The sequence below is a fragment of the Crocodylus siamensis genome, chromosome 1, assembly GCF_052110815.1.
Source record: "Crocodylus siamensis isolate JL-2025a chromosome 1, ASM5211081v1, whole genome shotgun sequence".
NCBI classification, from domain to species: domain Eukaryota; kingdom Metazoa; phylum Chordata; order Crocodylia; family Crocodylidae; genus Crocodylus; species Crocodylus siamensis.
The window spans coordinates 416,638,107-416,663,851 of record NC_143395.1 but is presented as its reverse complement, the minus strand read 5'-3'; the positions used below and the strand labels follow the sequence as shown (position 1 = coordinate 416,663,851).

The window sequence follows — 25,745 nt, the reverse complement described above, 5'->3', positions numbered from 1 at the left end:
CCCTGTGATTCCACGACTCCCAGAGCTGGGCCTTTAAGAAAAAGAATAAATCATATGGGGCTTGCGATAAAATCACAAGTACTAGAAACACCGAGTCTTCCTAAACAGCAGGCTCATGACTTTTATGTGCCGAATATTAGCAGAATCCTGTGCCAATAGTGGCAGAAACCGAGCCTGCTTGTTGGAGTCAACAGAAGCCCAGGTGCAAACTCACCTGACAGGTCGTGCTTCTTCTCTCTCCCTCTGGAAAGTAGAAATGTTGTGCCGGGTACTTGTATACAAAGAAATATTGTCTGTCTTTTAGTTCGTTATCCTGCCAGCCCAGCACTTTTTCACCACTGAAATGTATGAATGCCTTTAGTGCAGCTTATTGGCATTTACTACGCATAGTAATTAACTGTGTGTTACTTGTGCAGAAAAATTATGTGGCACTTATTTCCACTGGAGATAAAGTATGTGTCTGACACACTGTTGCTCCCGGTAAACAGCAAAAGTGGACAAAGCCGTAGTTGTCTGTAGGTTTGCTTTTTCAATGGAAGGGACACGAAACGGGAGGCTGTGAATGAGTTGACGCCGTGTGGGGATGTCTGAGCCCTGCGTGTTGCAGAGGGGGGTGTCTCCAGAGGAGGCGGTGGAAAAATCTTTGCTCAGATTTTTTTCAAAAGGCTGCAAATTCAGGGACCTGTGCTCAGTGTTCATACAGAAGGGCTAGGGCTTGTTATCCTGCCTAGGAGTAGAGCAGATCTGCTGGTGTTGTCAATAATGCAAATTGGCTGCAGGGGACAGAACGGACGTCGAGGGAGCTGAGAAACACCTAGGAAAAGAAGGTGACCTTTGCAAATACTCAGCCTATTAAGTCACCGCAAACAAGTCCACAAATCCCCCATTAGGATTTGTCTTTGTAGGGGAGCCAGCAGCACGCGCACAGCTGGAAGTCAGTGCTTTTCCATCTTAGACAGGTGCTATGGCTTACGGTTCAGGTCTTTATTTAAAATGGACTCCTGTTAATTGCAGGCTTCAAGAAGCAGGGAAGGTGGCCGTGGCAGCGAGGGGGCTCGGCAGCACCGCAGTAGCTAGATGAGGCAAACAAAGCAGTCCCTTGGTTGCCTGTCCTGCTCTGCCAGGCTCGTGCCGCTACACACGCAAAAATGAACAATGCCGTGGATCGATGTTAATTAGAACGGCGCGTCAGCTACACAGAACAGCAGAAGTGCGTGCATTAATGTCTGCAAGCCCGTTGGCACCGAGGGCCTGGCTCTGTACCGCTGGCGTTAGGGAGGGCTTTGCCTGTAGCTCCAGCGGGTGCACGTTTGGGCCCTTGCTGCTGAGCCCAGGACCCTTTTTGTGCCATGTCGGCATCTGGTGCTAGACAGTCCCTCCGCCGTGCACTTAGGTTCGAAGCGTTTCCTTCCTACACTGTAATGAATCAACAGCACATGCAGCTGCAGAGGAGTCGATTTTGTTAGCAAATGCTTTAAGGAACCCCTCTGTTTGTCCTGGGATTTCAGAAAAGCAGTGCGCTGTGAAGGGGAACTGCACATGTATTCCCGGGACCAGGCTAATCAAGCCCGGCAGTGTCATATTTGCAGTGCTGCAGCACTCTTCGTGCTGACATCTCAAAGTGCCCTGCAGGCACAGGGGCCTTATTATGATCTCAGCACCTCTCAGGAGGGGTTCAGGACCTTAATGGATCAGGCTTGCTGTAGGAATTGCTCACCAGCCCTGAAAGGTTCATAGGAATAACTCCAGGGAAACCGCAGCTTGAAACAGTCTGGCCTTGTCCTCCCTATTAAGGTAGACAGGTAAAGGGGACCCGTGGCTGTAGTGCGTAGGTGCTGGGCTCGCATAGAGTTATGCACAGAGGACACGCCAGGACACCTGCCACGGCCTGGCTTGCTGCTTTTCTTACATTGCACATGTTAATTCCTTGCCCCACTCCAGGCAAAGAGCAATACCTGCCTTGGCATACTCCCCTTCGCGTGCTGGTGAGCAGGTATTTTCCTTTTGGCTGGGCTATGCCACCGATCCCTTTGTGCAAACAGTCTGCAGCACGCTTGGAGCAGCGCACTGCGCCCAACAAGTCGCTGCCAGCGCTGCCGCTGCGTGGGCACAGCCTGGGTTCACCTTGAGCCTTCTAGAGCTTAATGAAGACAAATGGTCAGAGCAGCCGGTCCATAATAGTTTCAGACGTCTTAATTGTTCCAGTCGAAAGCCGCAGCCCTAGAAAGGACAATACTGCTTTAGCCTTCCCACACCATCAGAGTTAGCCTGCCAGTCGCTCCTCAGTGGTCGAGACAGTGGAAGAGGAGATCAGGGAGTCTGGCGTCCCCAGGAATTAAACGGCTGATTTAACCATCGAACGAGGAGGACAAGAGCTCCCAGATTGTGTATGTCTCTACTTATACAAATATTCAACCCCCCCCCCCACACACACTCATACATGTCTGACCATTACACATGTAGTCTCAGAAGACTGTTTTACGTCTTAGCTCAGTCCCATTGAGTCACACCTGGTTTTTAACCCTTAGCATGCTGTGAGGTGTGAATGCTTCTCGATGGTTTGACCGTGTCTCAGGCTGAACTCCCAAGCCCGTCCCCTTCCCAGGAAGACCTCCGCTAGGGCTTCAGCTGCTGTGCCATGACCCCTTTCCCCAGCGCTTTGAAATCAAGTGGCATAGTGATTTATACCATGTACCGTCCTGCCCCAAATTTGTTGGCTCGGTTCTGAAAGGTGTTGTTACAAGGACCTGTAATGGGGCCGTGGTGGAGAAGTGTTCAGAAATCCTTGCAGGTATGTCTGTGCAGCGCAGGATAGCACCAGGCAGAGATACCTGATCTAGATATGAGTCGGCTAACTCAGGGGCTGGAAGCAGCATAGTACATCAGTACGGCACTCTTCCTGGGCCAATGTGTCCACTTCTCAGCCCAGCTAAGAGGCCCAGGCAGAGCTAAAGTAGCGCTGGTGCTCCTGGTATCTGAGCTAGCTTGGTTCTCTCTGCATGCACTGCACTGGTCACAGAGAGACCCTACAGATACCGGTACACACAGGTGCAGGCTGGTTAGTAAAGCTGCTATGACAATAGCCATTCAAAGCATGACCCTGTTTGAGCCACCTGGGATAGCCATGGACAGTCCCTGTTAGAGCTGTCCCTTACTTTGTGCTTGGACATGCTACCACCACGCAGCCCAAACTTCACAGACATTAGACATTAGGTCTGGAAGGGACCTTGGAAGATCATCGAGTCCAGCCCCCTACTCGAGACCTTTGGAATAGAGATGTTTAATAAGAACAGCAGACATCTTTTCAAATGTAGCCCATGGGCATTGCTCCACGTCCTCCCTGGCAGTCAAGGTAGGAAGAGGCCGATCCCTCTTCAGGAAGGTCTGAACATACCTTTCGCTCTTCACAGTGCAGATACAGCATTCCAGCAGAGTTTCTTCCCCTGCTCTTACCTTAGGTGCACTACTTCCTCACCTGCTCTTACCTTGGGTGCACTATTGAAGGGTCCAAGCAGAACAGCTTTTGGAGCAGAAGGCTACTGCATTGTAGTTGTTTAATGCCAGTGATACCCTGAAGGCCCATCAGTGGGGCACCTCACTGCATTGGTCACTGCTCCCATGAGACATGATCTCTGCCCTAAAAGGGTTGGCATGGCCTGGCATAGCTGCCCAGGCTGCTGCGGCAGCTCCCACATCCCAGTAGGCTCCTAAGCCTTGTTTCCCAGGAGACCTTTCCAACCTGGAGGACCAGGAGGCAGCATAGAACGAAAACAAGTGGCTTGTGCATCCACAGGGCCCCTGGTGACTGTGTCTTGTGCAGGGACCTGGCGATTGGTTGCGAGTGAGTGTGGTTAAAGGTGCTATTGAGCCGTGTGAGCTGGGTCGGCAGTGGTCTCCCACAAGTTTGCCATGGGAATAATGCAGGGTGTTTTTCTTTCCAACAGGATACACTGCCGGGACCCCCTACAAGGTCCCACCAACCCAGAGCAACAGTGCACCTCCTCCCTACTCTCCGTCTCCAAATCCCTATCAAACGGCTATGTACCCTATCAGAAGTGCCTATCCACAGCAGAACCTGTACGCCCAGGTACGTATCTCACGAGCACCAGATGAAGGTTCGCGCTGAAAGCTGGGATGGACTCTGCCGAGCTTTCATTCCAGCAACGGAAAGTGTGTGGACAGTGGGTATCCACGTACGAGAGTTCAGATGTTTTCTGTCCTGCTCTCTGGGTGAAGAAGATTATAACCAGTTCCTGTGTGACGAGTAGGTTGGGTGCTGGTGGCCAAGGAAAGTTTGCTGTAAAAGTTGGAGGAAATGATGCTGGTAATGGCATGTGGTAGACTGGGCCATCTGATAGGGATATCTGTTAGGGTCCTTTCATACTTGGCAGCATATGCACAGCTTGTCAGGCCTCGAAGCATGACTGGAGTGAATTGGTCCTCAGAGCTCTCTGCACCAAGTCTGTGCTGAATTAATCTGCTATGCCTCCGAGAGGGGCTGTGATGCCTGTCTTTGGGTAAGATTTTTGCTGGGGCTCACAGAACGGACCCTAGGAGATGCTGCCTAAGAGCCAGCTATTCGCTCCTACTGCACCGTGCGTGAGGGCTGTGGGGTGAGAGGGCCAAGAGACCCCACCTGAGCAGGCTTGCTGCAGAGGGGACAGTGACCAATCAGCCCTTTGCTTTGCTATCATCACCAACCTTCCTGAAACTAGAGAAAAAGTATTCTTCTAGGTTTGGGACCACCTCTAGATGATCTTTCTTTTCTACCCCAGCCTCGCTGTACTGTTATGTGGATGTTTGACTAGCGTAACTTTTAAACTGGTGTGGAAAAGATTCACATACATATTCTCACTGGATAGCAGCCCCCACTTCTCCTTGATTTCTCCTTGATTATTTGTGGGGCTGAAGAACCTTTTGCTGTTTGTTTTTATTTTTTTGTCAAGGTGTGACCCAGCTTGACTTTTGGCAATTTTCTCTTGTCCCGTTGATTCTTGACCTGTCCTCTATTGCTGGATTTGCTCTTTGATTCATCGCTTGCAGGCTTCAGGCTTATTCCTGGCACTTATTCATCCAGTTAGCTTTGGAGCCCTTTTCCTACAAGTAGCCTTTGAACATGGGAACTTGGGGCACAGTCTCTGAATCAAAGCTTCCTAAGTCTTAAATGCTGGAGGCAGGAAGTGGGAGAGGAAGAGCGGGAAAAGTCCTGCTCAGACCCAGTTCACTCTCCCTTTCAGCATCTGCTCTCTGCTGCTGTGCGATGCCAGAGACTGGACGAGACGGACCTATGGTCTGACCCAGTCAATGGCAGTTTTTATGTTCCTGAGTCTTCCCCTTCTCCCTGGAAGGAAGAGCCACATCATTTTTGCATCTTTGAAATGTCAAGTCTCTCCTACATTCAAGTCTTTGAGATTTCAGTAACTTTGGTAACTAGTTCTCACTCGGTAGATTAAAGTTTGCCCTTTTGAATTCCAGGCTCTTGGTTACAAATCTCCTTCTGTCTTTCCTTCCATTTAATTTAAGCTGTATCGTCTCGTGCTGACTTCACCCAGATTTATCTTCTGCAGCCAGCTCTTTCATCACCACCTCACTCTTTGCCAGCTTAAGCCAGTCTCATCTCTGCTTGTTTCCATGAGGGGTTGCCCTGGGTCCAGGCAGGTGAGCTGACAGGAGCTAGGCAGGTCCACGGCCGGGAATGACTTCTGTGTAGGCCAGGAGTAACTTCCTCAGAAACGGAGCATCTCTCCATTTCCACAAAGAAAAAGGTTGGCTGGCGTCTTTCTAACCGCTGGCAGTGGCACTTCTGCTCCTGAGTTTGGAAACGTCACCATTTTCGCTAAACTCCTCACTGTGGAGGCCTCTCCCCTCCTGTAGCACAGGTGTGGGGAGAAGGATGGCCACTCTGAATGCTTTGGAGAAGTGCAATGGAGGGCCTCTGCTGCAAGGAAGCCCTGACCACCACATCCTACCCTGCCCCAGAAGATAGGCTGGTAGGTGGAAGGCAGGCCTGCCTTCAGGGACCGCTTGATGCTGCACAAACCTCACCAATCTCTGTGTGCTAAGTTTTGGCATTCCCTGGTGTTTGCTCAGCCCCTTGGCAGGTTGGAAAGCAGGGGGGCCTTGGGGCTGCTGCCTCCCTGCCCTTTACCCGCGCTGCTGGACAAACCCAGCAAGAGGACTCGATGCAGGTTGGGCCTCTTTTGGTTCAGACTCTCGTCTCTCCTGCATTGGTGGCGACTCCAGGGAAGCCAACAGAGTTCTTCCGTGGGGAAAGACCCATGAGGGAGGTGCAGCTGGACTTAGTGCCTTGCAGCTTAGCTACACATGCGAGTGGGAAGACTAATGAATCACAGAGATGCCGCCATCAGAGCCCAGTGCACAGTTCGCTTCAGTGGTCTCAGCACCAGCCGGGGCAAGGGTGCGGAGTGTGAGCCATGCAGCGGTGAGCTCTGGGTCAATGGCAAGGTTGTGTCCAAGAGGGAAGGAAAAGCAGTCTTTGTTCCCAGCTGGCCTGCCACTTTCCAGGGTGGCTTTTCATTTCCCTGAGCATTTGACTTCTGCAGAGCTTCTACTGCCAAAACCAGGGTGCATTGCAGCCCAAGTGGGCTCTTTATTACTCCACCCTGTAAAGGAACAGGAGCTATTTAAAATGCCATAAGGACATCAGAGACAAAAGAGAGCGTAACACGGTGCTGGGCGCATTGTATGTCTTCCTCATTTGTAATAGGACCTGATCTGATGCCCTTGGACATCAGTGGAGACAAGCACATAGGCTTCAGCAGGCTTTGGACCGGGCCAAGCAGAAGGCGGGGAGGCCAGCGCTCTCCTCTGAGGCACTCTTTTGCATAGACCTCCCCAAAAGAAAGCCACTCAACCCAGTCGCACCAGCACTTCCACCATCGCCGCCTCCTGGAGGGCTGCCTTTGGGGCACGGTTGTCAGAGCAATGCTGAGTGCAGACCGGGTCGGCATCTGGTGTCTTCTTCACACCGTTCTTTGAGGAGCATCGTGCGTGGAAAGCAAATAGTCTCCCCCGTGAGCTGTCAGTCTCAGCACCCCATACACGTATCCAGGCTAAGATGGTCTACAGCGATGACTGGTGACTGTCAGCACCCAGCCAGGAGCACTTCCAGGGGCCTGGTGTGCCCAGCCGAATGCCCGCTGTTGTTCTAGTCAGGTACCAGCATCACCAGCCACTTCTGATGCCCTAGCTCTGGAGGTTTACTAGGTGTTTCCCCCTCTTCTTTGGCGTGGTATCAAGAAAATTCTCTTTTTCTTGGCAGCTATAAACTCACATACTGAGACTGGGCATCTCACCGGGGTCACCTGGCCCGAGTTGTCTTTCCTGCTTGGTGCAAGGGGCTGGACCCGATGATCTTCCAAGGTCCCTTCCAGCCTTCCAATTTATGAAGCTACAAATTTTCTCTTTAGTTTTTTCCTCACTTTACAGACCTTTTCACATAATCCCATTTAAGTCACAACACTGCCACTGTTCGGTACAGTGATGCTCCTTGCTCTCCCCATTGCGTGCCCCCCATTGTGTGTCCTTGCTCTCCCCTTTGCATCTCCTCCTCCTAGTAATGTCACGTCCCCCTACTTACTCGCCTCCGAACACCAGCATCTCTCCTAATGCTGGGACTTGTGGCACCAAATTGCTTCTTTATTCCCACTGACCCTCTGTGTTCAATGCCAAGGTCAGTTCTTTATCCAGTCAAGTGGCTATGTCTTACCATGCTGGCCTTACAGTGCCGTTGCCTGTGCATGGTGCTGTGTTAAATCCATCTATTGTGCTCAGTCCCCTCGACGGTGAACAAAGATGTTTTTGTTAAGATGATCTGTGGGAAAGTGAAGAGAGATTTGGTGTCCTTTTTTATTTCTTCCTTATATGCAGGCAGTCTCAAAACTGGGTTATTGGTTTGTTTTTCTTAAATCTAGTTATTTTAAAAATATTTTTACACTAGAAATCCAAATCCTGCCGACTCTGGGAATCTCTCTGCACACTGTGATGAGCTTGTGGGGTTATTACATCACTTACAGGATTTTAATTAGACACCCCTCAAACTGTGATATTTAGCATCGGTTTGAGGCTCCAATGCTAAACAAGCTCTCGGGGATGGGAGACAGAAAGGTCTTTATTCAAGATTCAGCACCTTGCTCTTTCCAAAAAACAGAGGCTGTACTTTGAGATCTACAGTGCACCTCCAGGTAAAACCAGGGAAGACCAGGCTAGCTATTTCTAATTCTTCCTGAGTTGAAAAAAAAAATCAGGAAAAAATTGACCACATTCATCGCTTCACACATTATAAAGAAGAGAAGAAAATAATACAAAGACTCTTTTTCCCACTTAGCATCTTCCTGTCAAATGTGTGTGTTCAAATTTCCTGTTCCTTTCTCTTGGGCAACTCCCCCAGGGACAAAAGAGAGAGATTTGAGGTTGAGGAGTTGCTTGTTTCTACCTGAGCTAGAGCTGAAGTCCTTAAAGGAGTCTTCATGCATTGATTCATCCGTATTTATCACAGACAGAAGATGCTCTTGCAGCCAGGCCTGTGATATGACACAGGTCTCAGTACATCACAGGAGGATGGGACCTGAGTTCATCTCATCTAATCCCTTCTTCAGTCCCTGACAAAACCATCCCAGCCACGTGTCTGTCTAACCTGCTCTGGAAGATCTCCAGGGATGGAGATTTCACAGCTCCCCTACTCCAGTGCGGTAGTACCCTCATAGTCAGAAAGTTCTTCCTAATTTCCAGGCTAAATTTCCTCTGCTGCAGCTTGAGGCCGTTACTCCTAGTCCCATCCCCTGCAGCCATCAAGAAGAGTTTATCTCCATCCTCTTTCTAGTGGGATGGGTTTTGTTTTGGAAATGCAACTTGTGTGGTTCAAAAGCCAGTTGTAGCTTTGCCCCAGCTGGACTCTGCGTTAGTTATTCTGACTCCCAGTAGCATAACGAGGGCTGGGTGAGAGGGGCACTCGCCCCCAGTGCCGAGTTAGGAGAGGAGCCAGAATCACCCCCGAGCCCCTATGGAGCCTGTGCCCCAGCAGCATTGCCCTGCTGGGAGCTCCAGAACAGTCCCTGGCGGCAGTGGCTGCTGCTTTAAGAGCAACAGCTGGGGCAGATAGAGCGCACGTGGCTGCGGCGGCAGCTGCTCAGCCGGAGCTGCAAAGGCGTTCCTGCCATGGCTCAGGCTCCTACCCCGCGGCCCCCTAAACCCATAGCTCTGCTACCCCTATTCTCAGGACCTGCCCCCTCCCATCCCACCAGTCCCCTCAGAACCACGTGCCAGTGCCTCCCTCCCCCCCGGCCCTCCCGCAAGGTTTGCCCTCGGCACCGACTCTGTTGTGCCACTCCTAACTCCTAGGAGTCCTGCCACTCAGGTGGATTTGAGCCTGTGCCCCCTTGCAGTGACTCTGGACCTTCCCAGGTTGTGTGCTGTGCCAACCCTAACAGAAATCAGGGCAGGATCCTTTTGGTCCCTGATGCTCTGCTTTCTCCACCACCTGCTTTGGTGGGGTCCTGGTTATTTCGCCATCTTTCCTCTTCCCCTAGCTAGGCTGAAAAAGTGCTGGTGCAGGTAACGCATCTATACTCAATCCACATTACCGGCACCACTGGCAAAGGCTTCAGCATAGATCGCAGCATGGGAAACCTTTGGCGTATGGATCCTTAGGAAACCTATCCCTGCTCCTGGGATGTGTTGTACCGGCCTTTGTGGCTGCTGAAAGGAAGACCTGCTTAGAGAATTCAGCTGTATCCTCCCCTGTTGGGGCCATCCCTTCCTTGAAGTTTCTCTGACGGGTTTCTCTGATTTGTGATAAAATTCCCCCTTGCTCCTTAAATACTGTTTTCTTCCTAACCTTCTCCCAGTTTACAGTTTATTGCATTGCCCTTGTATGTCCTTCTCTGCATTAAATTGCTTGCATTTAATACATTTGTTTTGGGCATTATGTCTCATTCCATGTAAGGGTTTGTTCCCAAAGTTTTTACGAATGGATTAGACAAACACTTACCTAGGATAGTTTAGACAGGGATGGTCCTGCCCAGAGTGAGGGTTGGACTAGATGGCTTCCTGAGGGCCCTGCGATCCCATTTCTTCTTCCGTGATCGTTTCATTCTTGGCCTCCAGCAGGCCTCCCCGAGCACTTCGTCCGGTTCCCAAGTCTGCTGTGTTGAATTCCAGCAATTGTTTTCTCACTTCAGGCTTTCCTGTGGGTCCGGTTTTACTACCTGACCTAGACAGCACTCCCAAGTGTTGTAGCTGGTATCTCCTCTCTTTTGCATCCAGCTATATCCTGTGTCAGATGCAGCGATGGGCCAGTTAAAGTCTCTCACTGTAGCTGTACAGACGTGCAGCTCTTATCCACCGCTTTTTTCAGCTTAGGCTGCGGGCTTCCTAGCTTCTTGCCTTGGCGGCACTGTTGACGTTGCTTTTGGCTCTGACCGAATGAGCAGCTCTTTCTGGGAGTGTCCCAGCCTTGAATAAAGACAAGTGAGCTCCTACTTATTGCCTCACATTTGTTCATAGACGTGTAGAGCAGGACCGGCAGGTGCGATGGTAAAAACAACCAAGTCCTCTTAACACCGTTGCTTCATTGGCCAAGCCAGACTGAGAAAAGCTGATTCAGGTGAAGCATCTAGACTCAGTCCACATTACCGGGGCCACCAGCAAGGGCTTCAGCATGGATCACAACATGGGAAACCTTTGTAGTATGGATCCCTTCCTTTCCAGGCCCGTTATACTGGATTCTCGTAGTGTCTCGCTGCTCTGTTAATTAGCTGCTGTGTTTCATCCCGGCAGTCACCGCACTTCAGTTGGGATGAAGTAATCCCTGACCCCAGGTGACTCCCAAAGGGGGTGGCACTCATTGTGGTTTGCAGGATGAGCTGCCTGTAGAGTGCATGGAGAATCCTTCATGTCCGTCCGGGTATATGATGAACCCTCGAGCTCGTGGTTGACATTAATTAGGAATGAGAAGGACTAAGTTGGGAGGAGAAAATGCTGCTGATCAACACAGTTCTGGGGAAGAGATTTTTAGAAAAGCCAGGGTCTGAAAAGTGCAAAGGCAAGCAAAGTCCTCCTCGCAAAGACTAGAACAACCTCTCTGTGGGGAGGCCTGTACCCGGAGGTGTGCTCACGTGCATGCGTGTTAGGTGTTAGCTGTTGTGCTATCCAGTTCAGGGTGCTGTAAGCCCTTGGGGTCAGGGACCTTACCTTCTCCCCACTACAGCACCAACAGCGCTGGTATTTCAGAACAGTGATTTCAACCCAAATGGCACTGAAGTTGATCCTTGCTGACAAGCTTGCAGTTACCTTTAAGCAAAGAAATAGACTCTGAGGTCCCCTTCCAGCCATTGTAGTAAAAAGACTTTGGTGTTTTTCCCCTTTCCAAACAGGGAGCGTATTACACGCAGCCAGTGTACGCGGCCCAGCCTCACGTGATCCATCACACTACCGTGGTTCAGCCAAACAGCATTCCATCGGCGATCTACCCAGCCCCCGTCGCCGCGCCAAGGACCAACGGTGTGGCCATGGGCATGGTTGCTGGGACCACCATGGCAATGTCAGCAGGTGAGCAGCAGCTCTCTTGAATGTGGCTACTAAGTCGGTCTGGGTCGGCAATAAGCCTTCCCCCTTTTGTGATTTCTGGCATGACATTTAAAATCTCAGGACACCCAAAAGGTTCCAGCATCATAAACGCTGGTCCTTAGTCCTGGTGCAAACATCAGAAGTTTTGTCAGAGGGAGCGTTAGCACAATCAGTTTCTACATATAGATGGGAGACAACACATTGCAAAAAAAGCAGTTTCAGGAGCAGTGGAAAACCCTCAAAGGTCTTTCAGGGAGCCTGTTCATAAAGCCCCCGGTGCATCCTGTACATTTGGTTATCTCTCATTGCCATAGTGAATTATTCAAAAATGCCGGTGGCAAATAGAATGGGTTTTTCTTGCATCTAGAACTGTATCTGCCAGTTGTGACTCCTTCAGGAATGCTTGATTGGTCTGTTTGCTCCCAATTTTGGTACAATTCACATTTTCACTGACTAACAAAGCAACTCTTCCCGCTGGCTCACCCTGCGCCCCAACCTTAAAGCTGGGTCTGTTCTTCCTTCTCTACTCCCTCTCCTCCATGAGCAAAATGAGCACCAGCTTCAGTCCTTATTCACGCTGCCCTTGTGCTCTTACTTCTAAATCCTCACACTGTTAGTAGTAAAATTTTGGCGACAGAAACATTCAAGTTGGTTTCTGCAGAAGTCCCGAATTACATTGGCTCAGTGCTCAGTCGTGATGACATAAGATTAATTGATATCGCCTATAAACGAGGAGTAAAGAATCTTTTGATTAGCCACGCAGTGTACGTACATGCCATTAGCGTATGTGCGAAAAAAGGTCAATGTAGTGAGTGGTCTAACAGAATATTTTATTCCACCACAGCCACACAGGTAGAGAAATACCCCATGTGTCCTCTATACTGGTTCATTTTCTATGAAATCCAAATACTGTTTCTAACAGCGTGCTCCAGCTGTGTACAGGGGAGACCTTAAAATGGACGTGTCCCCTTATTGTGGTCGTGGTGGTATTCCCTGAATGGGAAGTATCTGCAGCTGCTGCATGAATTAAATGTCTAGTTTTTTAATTATTATAATAGGAAAATGATACCTGGAGAAACTTGTGAACAGTAGGTCCATCTGAACGTCCAGATGCCTCTTCAAACAAAGCAGGCTTGGATTGCGTTCTCCGTCCCGTATTGCATGCGGGGCAAAAGCTGTGTGGATAGTTCCCTCCCAAAATCCTTCAGAGCTCTTGCTGTGTTAGCAGTGCTGGACTAGCGTCTCTCATAGAAATTAAAAGTGGAAAGGAGCTCTTGGGAGAAGACCTCTTAATCCCCCTGCCCCAGCGAAGGTTCATGGTTCCCTACAGCATCTCCCTCAAGCGCTTCCATTAACCTTTCTTATACGAGCCATGCATTTGGCTTTCCCACTTTTTCCTGGGGAGACTGTTCTACCCAGGGGTGTACCTCATCCCACATTAATTTTCCCCAGATAAACCAAATTTCATTCTAATCCTTGTAACCCTCCCCCCAACCCCCCATTGTGATTTGACATTTACACTTTCCAAAATCTGATGGTACCTGCTGTAATAACATCTCAGGGCTCCTTTGCTAGGCCATGAGGGGTGTCAGTGGACCATTGTTGCCTGGACCATTTATAACCTCCAGGAGCAGGAAAACCTAAGGAGAAGAAATGAGGGGTGGGGGAAAGGTGTGTGCAAAACTGTTGACAAGTATAAGTGAACTTGGAAAGGGTTCGTTCCAAGGCTTTATCCAATACTGGCTACAAGAGCAAATGCCGTGGGCTTGGACTGATGTTTCCAAGGGCAAAACAAGTAGGTCATTGGATGTTTCTCTGTCAGATGCAGTATCTATGGCACTGAGTTGCTGTGGCATACTCCAGTATCTTAATTGAAGGGTCTAGTTGATGAGCTTTAGGCTCCTGGACAAAAACTCATCTGCAAGAGTCCAGTTCTGGGCACGTTAGTCTTCACTGGCTTATGGGTGGAACCTGATTCTCAGAAGTGCTGAGCACCCAGTATTTCAAGGGAAGCCAATGGGGGCTGCTGTGCTCAGCACTGATCCACATTAGGCCCTGACTTTCCCATACTCAGCGTCATCCCCAGGACAGCTGCTGTTGCCTGCCAGCTGGATCCGAATCCACAAAAGGGGCTCTGACGGGACTCTTGTTAAGCCACAGTCACAGAACCAGGAGATGGAAATCCTTCGTCAAACAGTTGCAGACACATAAATGGGCATATGAGAGAGGCTTTACTGATCCCTAGGCACTGACCCAAATGCATGAGCAATGTAGAAGTAGCAAGGACTGTATGTAGGCAAGCAAGAAGCCATCCTGCGGTCAGCCAGATGCACACACAGCCCTAGGAACCTGCTTCTCTCCATGGATGGTAGCTGGCCCCAGCTAGGTGAATCTCCTTTACTCATTTTCCATTTTCCTTTCATGTTCCAGGAACCCTGTTGACCACCCCACAACACACCGCCATTGGAGCACATCCAGTTTCTGTGCCAACATACAGGGCTCAAGGGACCCCTACCTACAGCTACGTACCTCCACACTGGTAAACTCGCTGGCCAATCCATGTAAGTGGCTCTACATTTGGAGGAGGGGTCGGGGGGGCAAGATTGTCTTCATCTGCTCTGCAGACGGGTTGACCACACTGCAAATACTCAGTGCCTGCAGACATTTCAGATAGGTCCTGGGAGCACTCAGCCCTGCCTCTACATCTTCCTTCTCTGCAGACTTCTTCTCTGTATGACTCTGTACATGCCAAGCCATCTGCTGACGCTGTCACCAAAGAGATGTTGCAACTGATGGCCACTTAGCATAGCATAGTAAGGATAGAAAAGTGGTGGCCAGTGTGAAAGCAATACCTACCTTGACTTCATCCAGCCTCCATCTGAAGGCATATAGCTCCCAGTGGTCAGGCACAATAGCACTGCCATGTCTGATGCGCAGATGTGCCAATCTGTTTATGGCTGCTGTAAAATAAGCCCCTGACACCCTTCACTGTTGCTAAATTCATGGTGGAAACAGACGTCGCTTTTGTGCCACCATAAAAATGTTCATGATGGTGCAACAGCCAAACAAGTAGACATCCCTGCCCTTTGCCACACCACAAATGCCCCCAGTTTGTGGCTGTGATAAAGCTTGTATCCATTTGTGACTCTTTAGCAGCAGGAGTAGATTCATTTTATGGCATGAGAGCACAGACAGCCTGGGGTGCCTGCACTCTCCAGCCTCCCCAGGCAGGTGCTCTGGGGCCTTGAGGGACTCGGTCCTGCACGCTCTGGGAAAGTCTGTGCAGGACTAGGCCCTTCAAGCCCTGGGAGCCCCTGCCCAGCTTTCCCTGCTTACTGAGAAATGCCCCCAGGATCTCCAGGTCATTTGTTGGTATGTGGGAAAAGTCACTTACCCAGACGCACCCCAGACATCCCAGGAGGTAGGTGGGGAAAGCCAACCAGGCACTCCCAGGAGCCCTGGGAGACCACATTGCCCATCCTCCAGCAGCATCAACGGGCAGGACGAAGGACAACATGTGTTTTGCCCAGTGAAGCAGATCACCTGAGCGGGGACATATCCTGGAACAGCTGAGCCACTTCATTTGGTGACACCTACTTACAGCATCAGCATCTGCTTTGAGTTTGCTGGGATGGCAGCACTTACTGCCTGCTACTGTTCATTTCTGTCGTGGTAGCACCCAGACACAGCCCCCAGTAGGACTGGGAATACTATCACAATTAGGATCCTGGAAATACTAGCAGGCTGGTGAAGCCATCCTCTTGGGCCTGCTTGGAGTATTTGGCCCAGCATCCTCAGTTAGCATATAGCATGTTTAATGGCAGCACGCAAAGCTCTGCCATGCAGGTGGGAGGACGCAGCCACATCCCTAATTCAGCCTGTGGGGGTTATCTTAAACAAATCTCTCCTCACAGATGCACTGTGTCTGACTAATCCTTCCTGTGAGTAATCGTTACACAACACAATTAGCAGACAGTGTCTGACCTGCATAGTTTTAATCCTGCATGTGGGCTGAAAATCAATAGTCTGCTAGAGATGTGCTGATGCTACTAGGAAACCAGCCCCTCTCCGTATACCACAGCGAAGCCACGCTGAAAGCAAAAAGTGTTGCTAAACAGTGGTAGGGGAATTGTTGGCCCTCCTTTTGCTTCTGGTATCTGGAGAGGGGGGGTTTCATCGCAGGCATTGGGTGTCGGCCCCAACAAAGCCTGGGGATTTTGCCTAGGATGTGCCAATGCTACTGTTGGGATTTTAAAACTCGAGAGATTCTTCACCAGAGGGTCTTGCCCCTCCAATTGCCCCTGTTGGGGTCAGGAAGGAATCCTACCCAACGGTCAGATTGGCACGGGTTGTGCAAGTTATGTGCCTTTCTCTGAATCGGGGCACAGACCTCTTCCTTGCATCCCCCGAGCATATTTTAGCACACTGCAAGGGTGTTTCAGAAGCCAACGGCCAAATGGCTGCTCACGCCGTACGCCTGTGACAAACTCGAAACACTATGCACAGCGGAAGTCTGTGCTCAGATGAACCTGCAGCATTGCAACTTAAAAGATCATATAAGATTTTTCCCTTGAAACAGAACTATTGTAAGAGGAAACATCAGGAACTAAGGGAAATTGCCGGTTGTGTCCAAAACACCCTTGCACTTCCTGGCCATGCAGTGGCAGGACACTGACAGTGCCCTCACCTGCCTGCCGTACCGGTAGCAAGTAGTTTTGACCCTTATGCCTGGTAGTTGTGCATGAGGCTTCTTCCCAATGTTTTTTAAGAACAGGATGGACCAACATTTGTCTAGGATGGGCTTGTTGGGGCTGATCCTGCCTTGAGTAGAGGGCTGGACCAGCTGCCCTCTTGAGGTCCTTGCCACCCCAACTTTCCTATGACTCCATTAAGCCTCTGCTGAGTTAACAGACATACCTGCCATGTAAAAATCTGGCCCTGCCTGTTTCCACCTCGGCATCTCTCATGTTCGCCTTTCGTTGTGTTCCTTCTCTTCCAGATCTGGAGTCAAACATTGTATGCAACTACTCAAGTCTTACATCGGTGCTGGCCCGACCGTACAACGGCACCAAGTCTGTTTGCAAGAACAAAAGAACAAAAGTGCAAGGGTCACTTTATGCATTCTTTAGTGTTTTTTTGTAAAAGCTGCTTTTTTCTAATGTTCTGCCTCTCTTTCCTCCCCCGCCCCCTAAACCCACACACATCGCGTAACACCATGTACTGACACTGAGCAATAGTCATGGTTTCTCTCTGGTCCTATCATTTTGAAGCTCAGAAAGTTCACCTGTCAAAAATACCCAGTTCCGTGGTGCAAAGATGCCCGGGTCTTGTTTTGTTTGTTCGTATGGGTTTTCTCGGGGTTTTTATTTCTGTTGTTGTCGTTGACAAGAGTCTAGATTTTATTTGACTAGTGAGGGCGGTTGATGTTCAGGGTACTATGTGAAAAGCACAGCGCTGGTAGGCAAGTTTATTCCAATTTGGTTTCATTCTTTTTTAGGTTAATAATATAAATTATTTAATCTTCCATAACATATTACGAGAAAATTGGTGTCTTCCAGATAGCTGTTATGATAGACTATAATTCATTACCTGCATTGAAATACGCAGCACATCCCTTGTTTGTAGAGTGAGAAACTATAAATATTAGCAGCATAACACGCACGCATCTTAGGAGACAGGTTGACCGGTTGCTACCAGGGCTTTGGTCTGCTTTTGGAAACAGGGAGAATGCATTTCATGGGCTGGGAAGGGAGAGGTGGAGAGGAGATGCACGGAGCATAGGAGCTGCATCTTGCTGAGTTAACAGACGTACTCCCTGTCCCGATCTGGGTCATTTTCATCATGTAATAAAATCAGACAGCTCCTTCCCATTTGGTAGGAAGCTGCGACTTGCTGACAGATGTATGCTGGGCAGCTGTAAAAAGGAAACAAAGGGATTTCCGGTTATTAGTCATGAGAGCCTCTCCAGGATCCAGCAATTGGGGAAAAACAAGATTGGATAAAGCGAGGGAGAAGAGCGGCTCGGCAGAGCTGCGGAGAATAGAGGCTGCTTTGCCCAGCACCTACTCTGGGCACAGACTCCCCAGCGCAAGGCTTGTGACTAGACTGAGCTGCTTTCTAGCTTAGACTCCCTTGGGGGACATTGATATCATGGTATAATTTGGGTTTTAAGAGCAGGCAGAGGTGTCTCCACTTGCATGGAGTCGTGCTGAAAGCTTGACCTGAGTACAGTTTTGCGCTGTCGAGGATGCGGCACTACAAAGGTGCACTTGCCAGCAGGTGGGATCCAGGGGGATGGAGATCATGCTGCTTTGAAGGTAAAAGATGAGGGAAAATGGGGACCAGCATGAAGCAATAGCAATAAATTTGTTGCCTTTCCAGCTGTAAGGCATGTCACCGGAAAGGGCGGCACTCAGCCATTTACTTTGGCTTTGAAATGAAGGGCAGCAGGTTTGCCCAACTGTTGGGTATAGATCTGCACGTGGATGCCCAAGAGACGACACGCTCTTGTAGTCGCCCAGGCCTAGTGCGCAATGCGTTGGGTTTTTGCGAAGCATCTGAGCAGAGCAATAAAGTGTGGCAGGGGGGCAGGGGGGGAAGGAGGAGCGAATGCTAGCGTTTGCAAATGATGTTGAAGGGAAATTAGATTTTTTGGTTTGGAACTATTATTCCTAAACTCAGCACAAAGGGGGAAATTTTAGAGAAAAGCTTCTTTTCTTTGCCTCAAGTTGTGCCAAAAGAGTTGCATGCAGCTAACAGTAGGTCTGTCACCGTGACTTCTCTTGGGCGGCGGGTCAGTGGCACTGGGGCAATCTATTTTTTTTTTTAATAGTAAGCATTTAAGTCAAGCCCAGCCGTATCAATGGGGCAGCCAACAGGCCTGGCCACCGTACCCAGCCCAAGCGAGTGGTGTTACCGGATCGTTGTCTGACGTCTGTGCTATCTGCTGTGCTCTGTCCCGTGTATGCTGGTCTCTTCGAATCTCACTAGGGATAGCACAAGAGTGACCCACGCAAGGGCCCTGCTCGCCACTCTTCTTAGGCTTCTCCCCAGACTACATTATCTGCATTATTAATGTCAGATCCTAGAGTCTTTTTAAACGCACGTAAAACCACCACGTCTTTACACCACTGGTTCAGCACCTGTGGGGGATTATGTGAGCGCTTAAGGATTTCCCAGCCTGGTGCCTGCAGTTTTCCTTGAGGAAACTCTGCAGGGAGCGTGGCCGTGACCGGGCGCTTCGGCTTTTCTTTCCCAACCACTTTTTTTTTTAATTTTGGTCTTCGATCCGATGAAGTGGCAGCATCACCAGCACCACGCCATGCTTTTTATATTTTCAGAAGAAACTCTTTTTATACTAGCCAAGCTCTGATCCACCTTCTCCCCCCACGCATTCGGCCAGAGAACCAGTAAAAACCCCTCACCTCCATTTCAGTCCCTTGGGGGGGTGGCTTCTCCAACCCAGTGCTGCAGGGGATGGGAAAGCAACGTTTCATAAGGATTAACACTGTGTGGTACTTTGTGTTGCACTGTGCTTTGGTAAAGAAAAAGGAAAAGGAGGGGGGAGGAAATGGAAATATTCCCAGTGTTGACCTGTGTCAGCTTCGCAAGGTCCTCCTGTCTTCGGGCTAGGACATTGAGGGAATCGGGTGTTTTCAACTGATGTGACAGCTTGCTGCTTTTGCTGTTTGTAACACACTGAAATTAAATCTAGACAACCCCCCTCCAAACAAAATGGGGATTTAAGAGCGCTCAAACACCCTTCTTTGCTCTTGCTCTTTTGTGGGTCTCACATTAAAGCGGCTACATCTCAAAATTGATCTGCCAGTAATGTTTAAATATGCTGCACTGAGCACACACCATAGAATAAGTTGTGCTTGTGAACATAATGGGAGGTGAAGTGACACAGTCCCAGCCCCCTTTTTTCATCCTACTTCGGGCTCTGCAAACAAGGATCGCTCCAGACGCACCTCTCTGGGTTGCCGTTGTTATTCCTGTGTATCACCATCGATTTGCCCTTCCGCCTCTTGATGAAGGACCCTGGAAATGGCGCTCTCTTTTCCCTTTCCTTTCCCGAAAGAAAATGCCAGGCTTTTTATTAGAGAGAGAGAGAAGTTGCGACATGTGTACTACAGGTTGACAAGAAAAGCCTTCTCCCCCACCGTCAGGTTTTCTCAGAGGACTGTGAACTCCCCCAGATCAAAGTTCTGCCTTTCGGCATCCAAGTTTTGAAAGCTGTTCAGGCCTCCGTTGGACCTGTTTTGCACGGATACTAATGAAGGCCCTAAAGAAAAAGGGATAGGGCCTTTATGAAGCAGAGAGATGTGCCATTATGATCCCTGTTGATGAGATCTGTTGAGGGTTGGGGTTTTCTTCTCCCTTCTTAGCTTGGATGAGTAGCAGGCCTGGTGCATACGACCATGTTACGCAGGGGCTGAGAGGCTCATTGGCACCCTGGGAGTGGAGAGACGTAGAGTCGGCTCATGGGCAAATAGCATTGACTCACCACCATCTTGCCAAGGCTGCCAGCATCTATTTTTGGATTTTCCAACGTAGCAAGACTATTTGAAGCCCAACCTTGAGCAGTCACCTAAACAGGTAAACCTCAGAGGGCTCTTCCCAGTGACTTGGCCGTCTCTGTTTTGACTAGTGCAGCACAGGCCACTGGACTGTGGGACCTGGTCATGGATGCAACAGTTTGCCCCAGCCCTTTTGCCTTGCAAATGGTCAGGCCTTGCAGGAATGACCACCGATGCCCACCCCCTCCTCTTTCTTCCCGCTCCATGATGTACAAGGGGTCAGAATCTGAATCTGGGCCCAAATGTTGCAACATGTCCTTTTTCCTTTAACAAGGGCCTCCGCTAAAACACCAGCGGCACGGTTCACATGGACTGTGGACCCCCAGCTTGTGACGTGGGCTGGATTTTAATTCCTAAGATACCTGGCTTCTCCACTGAAGCCTTGCTGTCTTGCAGTCCTTTAGGATCATCCCATTAGTCAAGGATCCTCTCTGGCAGACATCTGCTGAGCAGTGGGCTACTGCAACCATAGTTGTAAGAGAAACCGGTATTGTAAACCTGTTTCAAGCAAGTCGCTGCTTTTGTAGGGAACAGAAACATCCTGCACATTTACCAGCACAAGCATTTCTTTGGCCTAGCCCTGCAAAGGGAGCCTGTGTCCTTTCCATGTGACGTGGCCATTGAAATCATGAGACCACATAGGTTGCTTTTATTCTCTCTAGGTTCCTAATTTCTCCCCCCTTTTTCTGCTCGTGAATGCTTTCGCCGCTGCAAATGCTGCCGTGTTTAGCTGTTTCAGGCATCGTGTTAGAGAAGAGCTCGAGGGTTTCTGTTATAACACAGAAAGTAGAAAGCAGCCATCACCGAAAGGTGGATTTGTCAGGTGGCCACCGCCTAGGGCAAGGGAGAGTGCCAGGAACGCAGTGTGGACGCGCCTGCCTCTGTGAGCCCCAGTGTCCTGCAGATCAGGAGCAGGACGTCGGGGGGAGTTGGCGACGGCTGAAATGGCCCCAAACTCTTCCAAAGAGTCTGTTCCTGCTCTCAGCCCTGGGGTAGATGTTTTTTGCTCTCCTCTGTATTTTGCTGGGCTTTTTACATACATGGCTGTGGTGTCGGCTGAGTAGTGCGAGATGCCTGTTAAAAAGCTCCTGGCCCATTAGCCACCTGGGCAGGGGGTGGAGGCTGGGAAGGACCGAGAGCTTTTGAGGGGACTTGCAGAAAAGCCTGAGGCTCCCGAAGTATTCAGCAGTGCCCTAAATGCTACTGTGGCTGGAGAATGTAGATAGATAAAGAGGGGCTACTCACCTCCAGCCTGGCTCCTACCATCCCTCGTCCCCTTTCAGATTCCCTTTGAATCAGCAACTGGGGTTAAAGTCCAGCAGCAAGAAATCCCTGCAGCCCACCCCTTAGTGGAAGTAAGTTCACGGTCCAATCCACAACGAGATCACTTGGAGCTGGCGTGTATCTCCTGTGCAGTGGTGCAGGCTCGCAGAGCTTCGCCCAGCTGCCCTGGCTACCCTCTGGGTTGGTGCACGGCAGCGAGGTGGCAGAATCTGCCGTGGCGCATCCACGTCGGCTTCTGAAGCGACGGCCTCTTGTTGGAGGAAAGAAATAGCAAACCGTTAGTAGAGGGGCTATAAAACCACAGGCGAGCCAAACCTCTACAGAGCCTTGGACGCAGCAACTAGAGAGTCGGAGGCGCCAAGAGGCAGTTAGATTGTAGGACCACATCCATTTCTACCCAACCAAAGCATAAGACTGAGCTTCGTAGCTGCTCGGTCGAACAAGCTGAGAAGTAGCCACCCAGGGCTTTTTCTGTAAAGGCCCATAAGCATTTTCTCTCTCTTGAGCATATCAGTGCTGTGAAGTGGGATTGCAGCAGGGCGCTGATTAACCTGTGTTTGCATGGGCTCTGTCAGCGGCGCTGGGTGCTGCGGTCTCAGATCCACTGGTTGCCTGTGAGGCATCCTAGAGACCTTCCAGGGCCGCGTTTGAAAGAGGAGTCTGGGTGGGTACAAAGCCAAGACACATTGCAGAGCGAACTGAAGCACCTGGCACAGGACCTGCCTGTGCTGGTTTAAATCCTCTTATTGCTGGGAAGATACACCTAGCGATAGAAAACCTTCCCTAACACACCAGAGCCCAGTCATACTTTGTGGGGAGGAGGCAGCAGACGGGCGACTGGAATGAGGAGCGATCGGCCTAATCCTGGTTCCGGTGTGGCGCTCGGGACTTGGGCAGGAGCATCGTGAAGTGGTTGCATGCACCGCTCCACGGTAAGGGGCAGGGAAGTCTCCACCCTGCGTAGGGACGTGGGAGTCAGCCACTCTTCATCGCAGTTGCAGGGCAAGCGGGGTGTTCCAGGCCACCGCCGAGTCCCGGCGGCAGCGAAGCTCTCGCTGAAGTCAGTGCCTGGCCAGGAGCTGGAGGAACGGCTCTGAGGATGGGATCACAAGGTGACTAGATAACGTGATCGGAGAGGCCAGATCCCTTTCCTCATGGTGAGCAGTGCCTCATTTCCACTGAAGCCAGCAGAGCTATTTCAGAAGCAGGGCACCGTTCAGCACGAGCGAGCTTTGGAGCGACTGGGCTCCCACGAGAATTAACTTCAGTAATGAGCATCCAGTATTTAACACGAGGAACCTTTGCTCAGCCGGTCCTCGTAGAGCTTGCTGCGATTGAAAGCAGCTGAGTGGAGGGAAGCAGGGCCTAAGGACCGTGGGGCTGTAGCTGTAATTAAGAGCCAGGAGGCTCATACTTGGGTCGGTGCAGATAGGGTTAAAATGTGTTCACATGTGATGGCTTAAAACCTTGCCTCCATTGTGATGGGTTTTCTCGCCCAGGAGGCATGGGTTGCAGAGTGTCTGGAGGTTCAAATCCTGTGAGAGTCGCGGAAAGAGGAAAGCACTGTCGTGACAATACCGATCAAAGCTACCGTTACCACCATTAACCAATCCCTTATATATCTTTGCTTTAAAACATGTACTGTAATGCAAGACTTGAAAAAATGCATATTAATAGTTGTGCTGGCCCGATTCCATGTCTGAGTACCTTGGGGCACGCTCCAGGAGATTGAACTGTGTGTACGAGTATTTGCTCCTGTATTTTATGAACAATAATAACCTAGTAAATCTTTTTGCAGTTCTGATCTGTAATTTAAGCGCTTTTTACCATAAGTGTTATTTAAGGTTTTGTTTTACTGATTGGTGTTTATTATTCTAAACTAGAGGAACTTTAGGGCTGACCTGAAGTTGGACGCTTCTTTGAGCAACAGGGAGCATTTCAGAACACAAGTCTGTGGGCTTTCATTTCAAACGGGAGTGTGCCGCGTTACCGAGAATGCTAGGCAAAAACCGAGCAGCCGGGACCCAATCAGCCCCGTTAAAACTGTTTGTTCCCAGACCAGTCTCCTCCCCCAGCCTCCTCTCATAAGCATCCCCTCTAGACTGCATCCAGGCCACTTTGGCCAGACCTGTTGGCTGATTTCAGTGGGGGCAGCAGGGAAGTGGAGAAGAATATGGGACCTGTATAGAGCCACGGTACAACCCTGGGGAGGCGCCCCATGCGACCACAGTAACTCTGCTCCTGCCGAGCTGCCTTGCAAGAGCGGGACCCCAGACAGGAACCACTGGGTCGGTTTTCCACCATTAACATTGATCTAGAGCCCAGCCAGGCATGTTAACCATTCCCATATGAGCAGCTGTCTCTCCAGGACTTTCTGCAGCTCCCTAGTACTAATGCAAGGCAAGCCTTCTAGGGATTCCCACTGTGGGCACTGTTAGCCAGAGAAACATAAAGCAACCTGACATCGGGCCTTGATTTTCTTAGGGAGAAAACCAAGCTGAAAACGCCTTTCCATCGCGCTTGTTAAAAAAAAAAGAAAGAAAGAAAATTCAATCAGCTTTAAATAGCAATAAGAGCCAGAATTCCCAGGTTTTTCACTGGAAATGTTTTGGATCAGAGCAGGGGCTTTGTTTTGATGACACATTTGGATGCAGAGTCTTAAAAAATGCTCAGAGCCCTCCATGGGCAAGCCCCTCCTCAGAGCCATCCACCTTCCTCATCTCTTCCTTGCCCACAAAGCAGTTGCGCTCCGTTGGGCTACCCAGCGCAATACGGGGCCATGCCGATGTGACTCCCCCAGCACGGCGCTGTGCTGGCGCTGATGTCCTTGAATCAAGATGGAATTGTCCCCATTCCTCTTTCACTTCCAGAGGCCCAGATGCCATCAGTTTTTGAGTACCAAGACATGCTTTGCTTATCATGCTAGACTTGCTTGCTAGACGAGTGGCTCCCCTGGCTGCAGTCCCCTACACCGCTCATTTTCTGTGCAGTGTGCTTCAGAGTCTTTTCAAGGACATCCTTGTTGTCTTCAAGAGAAGGGGTTTGTAGGAAGGAGGAAGGCGCATCTTCTGACGGGTCACAGACCCAGGGACGCTCTTTTAGACTCCCTGGTTATTGAGTATCCATCGGCTGGGATTTCTGCTAGGTGTTAGGGAAAGCAGGAACAGCGATGCCATTCCCTGAGAGCTTGCACCCACTGATGATCCCACATCTAGAAGTGACCCTTCAACCCGCAGTGCTTCTCCTCTTGGTGTCTAATGAGGCTCTATGATTCCCCCATCACTGTATCAAATTCCTCTGTGCTGCAGCTATTAAACCCAGATCTGTGCCGTGTTTATGAGGCATTTGGAGTCTGATGCCATGAGAGTCTGAGAGCCTCCTCCCTTCAGCAAAGCCAGAGCACTTAACCAGATGCTTAACTTGAAGCACGTGTGTAAGTCGGCTTCACTTCCATTGGATTGAAGTGCTTTGCTGAATAGGGATTGTGTGTTTAAGCGTTTTGCAGAACCGTGGCCACTGTGGGGAGTTAACGCTTTCCAGAAAGAGGATCCCTGAGATCAGTGCGCAGAGACAACTGCTGTCACAAAGCAGCGCAGGCAACAAAAGCAGATGAATTTTCTATCACTGATGGCAGCTAGCCTTAAACGCAGTTCTCTCTCCCGATATCATGCTTAGCCTTTCCCCGATCCCCTTCCAGTGGAATTATGTTTGTTTGCAAGCAGGACAGGACTCTGGACCATTTTGCCTTTTTGCCTCTGTGACCTGCAGGAGACTCGTGCTAAAATCCATGCAAACAGCCAGACCATGTTTAGATCCCATAGCACGTAACAAAGAAGTACTGCTTCCGGCTTGTATATTTTTCTTTGTGTTTCCATGGGTGGGGTGGGGGGGAAGTGTTTATATTTTTTAAATTCATTTTGGACTACAGTGCAGCTTGGATTTACCTAGTTTTTCAATTTTATTGGAACTCTTAAGCAAAAAAAAAAAAAAAAGAAAGACAAATTTTTTAAAAGTAAACACGTCTTCCAAGTTTAAATCAAAGAACTCAGTGGCGTGCGTGAGACACAGCCTTGAGCCTAAGAATTGGAAAGCCCCACAGCTTCAGCTTGTGAATATGAAGTGTAAATCTGGTTTTTTTTGTTTGTTTTTTTCTTTTTGTTCTGTTTTTTTGTTCTGAAGATCAGTTAGTGATCTCCCTGACAGATTTAAGCCAAGAGTTTGTAACTGTATGATATTTACTGTAAGATGTAGAACATTCAATAACTATTAAAATGTTTCCAAAAAAATAATAATAAC

General features: G+C 49.8%; 1 protein-coding gene across 8 annotated transcripts in view; it reads left to right on the top strand.

Moving 5' to 3' along the window:
- FAM168A (family with sequence similarity 168 member A) overlaps positions 1–25,745 on the top strand; it is a 343,456-nt gene extending 317,711 nt beyond the window's left edge. For all 8 annotated transcript variants that reach the window (XM_090030790.1, XM_090030784.1, XM_090030783.1 and 5 more), the window contains 4 exons: positions 3,945–4,087; positions 11,394–11,568; positions 14,017–14,147; positions 16,586–25,745. In XM_090030790.1, coding sequence (XP_089886916.1) covers positions 3,945–4,087; positions 11,394–11,568; positions 14,017–14,129 — 431 coding nt within the window. In that variant the 3' untranslated portion in view covers positions 14,130–14,147; positions 16,586–25,745. The remainder of the gene's footprint in view (positions 1–3,944; positions 4,088–11,393; positions 11,569–14,016; positions 14,148–16,585) is intronic.